Source organism: Apaloderma vittatum, unplaced genomic scaffold (genome assembly GCF_000703405.1).
Source record: "Apaloderma vittatum isolate BGI_N311 unplaced genomic scaffold, ASM70340v1 scaffold34079, whole genome shotgun sequence".
NCBI classification, from domain to species: domain Eukaryota; kingdom Metazoa; phylum Chordata; class Aves; order Trogoniformes; family Trogonidae; genus Apaloderma; species Apaloderma vittatum.
Window position 1 is genome coordinate 4,970 of NW_009735184.1, and position 2,589 is coordinate 7,558.

Here is a 2,589-nt window from a genome sequence, read left to right on the forward strand (position 1 = left end):
CCTACCTACAGGTAGGGGTGGTGGGAGGCACTGAAACAGAGCAAGGGCGAAGGGTGGAGATGTCCTCGCTGAGTGGTGGGACCAAGCTCTGGCTTGATGATGCCCAGACCTCCCTCTTGCTGTCTCCTCCAGACCTGGCAGTCGACCATCCTCATGGTGTCCCACGACAGGAACTTCTTGAACGCAGTGGCCACGGACATCATCCACCTGCACTCGCATCGGCTGGACGCGTACCGCGGCGATTTTGAGAACTTCATGAAGATCAAGGAGGAGCGACTGAAGAACCAGCAGCGAGAATACGAAGCCCAGCAGCAGTACCGCGAGCACATCCAGGTACTGGAAGAAGGCAGCAGTGCTGGGGCACTCTTCATCCAGCGTCGTCCCTTTCTCCATGCTTCTGGACCCGTGGATTTGGCTGTCTTGTTGCAGAAGAGTGAGGTAGCTGGGGCTGAAGAGGACCTATGCTTTTCTCTCTTGCAGGTTTTCATCGACCGCTTTCGCTACAACGCCAACCGGGCGTCCCAAGTGCAGAGCAAGCTCAAGCTGTTGGAGAAGCTGTGAGTGCCTGGCCTGCTTCTCCCTGGAGCTGGGGAAGGGGCAGTGCTCATGGGGAGAAACAGAGTGTGCAGGGTGCCCAGGAGATGCAGGGATGGTTTGGGCTCTGTCTCTGGTCCAGAGGCTTTGGCTGGGATGACATGTCACAGAAACGACTCTATCTGGGCTTCTGGTGGGAACAGACCTCAAGTGCAAGGCACCTTAGTTCTGTGTCTCCTCTTCTTGCAGGCCAGAGCTGAAACCTGTGGACAAGGATTCTGAGGTGATCATAAAGTAAGTGATCCCTGAGCCTTTGCTTGGGGGGCACTTGGCTCCATTTCTGATGTGAGCCCCTCCTGGGTCCTGTCCTGGTGGGGACGACTACCCCCACCTGCGAGCCAGCTTTACTCTGACAGGCCCCCACGTTCAGGCTGGGTTCCTTCCTGGGGTCAAGGCTGCAGATCCTTGTCCCCCTTCTTATGACTGTCCTTCCCAGCGGCCCTGTGTGGTAGGGAGCCCCCCCTTGCCACCCTGGGGGCTTGCAGCGGTTGTCCAGGGTGGGCTGAGAGCAGGGTCTCTGAAGTTCCTGGCCATCTCTCATCTCTTCCTCCCTCCCTAGGTTCCCTGATGGCTTTGAGAAGTTTTCCCCCCCAATCCTGCAGCTAGACGAAGTAGACTTCTGTTATAACCCAAGTCACTACATCTTCCGTTCCCTCTCCGTCTCTGCTGACCTGGAGTCCCGCATCTGTGTGGTAGGTGGGACTGCAGAATAACCGTGCTGCAAGGGAGCTTGGGAGGTCCCTGCTCAAAGCTGGGCAGGCTTTGATGTTAGGTCAGGTTGCTCAGGTCCTTGTCCAGTGGAATTCTGGTTATCTCCAGGGAGGATTATTTCTCCCATTCCTCTGGGTCCCATTGCAGCATTCGATCATCCTCATTTTGAGGAACCTTGGAATATTTTTCCTAACACCAGTTAGAATTTGTGACTTGTGCCTGTTGCCCGTCATCCTTTTACTGGGCAGCCCTGAGAAGAGTCTTCTCTGCAGCTCCTTGTTATCAAAACGTCGTGGGGGCTCCTGCTGCGTTGGATGGGGCAGCGGAGAGATGCTGGGTGCTCACAAATGAGGCAGGGACCTGGTAGTTCTTAGGCTTGAGGGGGGAGCATCTTGCACCGCTGCCTGGTGGCTCATCAGTGGTAGAAATGCAGCTTCCAGGTAGCTGGAGTCACTCTCATCCTGCCCGCCTCCACTCCCTGATCATCCAAGAGAGATGAAATTCCCTGATCACTGCCCCCCTTCTCCCAAGTACCTTCATGGGTTTCGTGTTCTCCAATGCTGCTGCTGCTGCTTCTCTAGGTTGGGGAAAACGGAGCTGGGAAGTCAACCATGCTAAAGATCTTAATGGGGGAGCTGGCACCAGTTGGAGGGATCAGACACGCTCACAGGTACCTGGTAGGAAAGACTGGGACTGGGAGGAGTGGTGCAGCTGGAGGCCTTCTGGGCTCTGCTTTGGAGTGACGGCTGCCTGGGTGATGGGAACGGGTCCTGCACACCCATGTATATGCCCCCCTTCCTGTAGCTGCTGCTGCAAGCACCATGGCTGCAGGGCCCGGTGCCAGCTCCCGATCTCTCTTCTCGTTCTGCAGAAACCTAAAGATTGGTTATTTCAGCCAGCACCACGTGGATCAGCTGGACTTGAACATCAGTGCTGTGGAGTTACTGGCAAGAAAGTTCCCAGGTGAGTTTTTAGAGATCCAAGGAGATCTGGGCTGCTGAGGTCTCCTTTGCCACACATGGAGCCGTGCTGGTTTGTTCTGTGGCCCTGGGCAGAAGGTTCTGTCATGTCAGTGCTGGAGGGACACCACTGGCTCTGGGTTAACTCCCCATGTCCAGCCAAGTTCAGGACACGAGAGCCGTTAGAAGCAGGGGCAGCTGGTGGTCTGCACACCTCAGGCTGGTGCTCTGAGGGCAGATAACGGCTTTCCTGCTGGGCGCGGAATGAGCACCAGCCCTCCCCTTTCCCAGCTACCAAAACCTCCGTCTCCCTTCTCCAGTGCTT

The 2,589-nt window shown here is 56.2% G+C and overlaps 1 protein-coding gene across 1 annotated transcript in view; it reads left to right on the forward strand.

Annotated features, from left to right (window-relative positions):
- ABCF3 (ATP-binding cassette, sub-family F (GCN20), member 3) overlaps positions 1 to 2,589 on the forward strand; it is a gene marked incomplete at its 5' end in the record, with an annotated part of 9,145 nt that overhangs the window by 4,788 nt on the left and 1,768 nt on the right. Inside the window, 6 exons of the mRNA XM_009876511.1 lie at positions 87 to 333; positions 481 to 557; positions 784 to 828; positions 1,154 to 1,286; positions 1,887 to 1,975; positions 2,177 to 2,268. Of these exons, the coding sequence (XP_009874813.1) occupies positions 87 to 333; positions 481 to 557; positions 784 to 828; positions 1,154 to 1,286; positions 1,887 to 1,975; positions 2,177 to 2,268 (683 nt within the window). The remainder of the gene's footprint in view (positions 1 to 86; positions 334 to 480; positions 558 to 783; positions 829 to 1,153; positions 1,287 to 1,886; positions 1,976 to 2,176; positions 2,269 to 2,589) is intronic.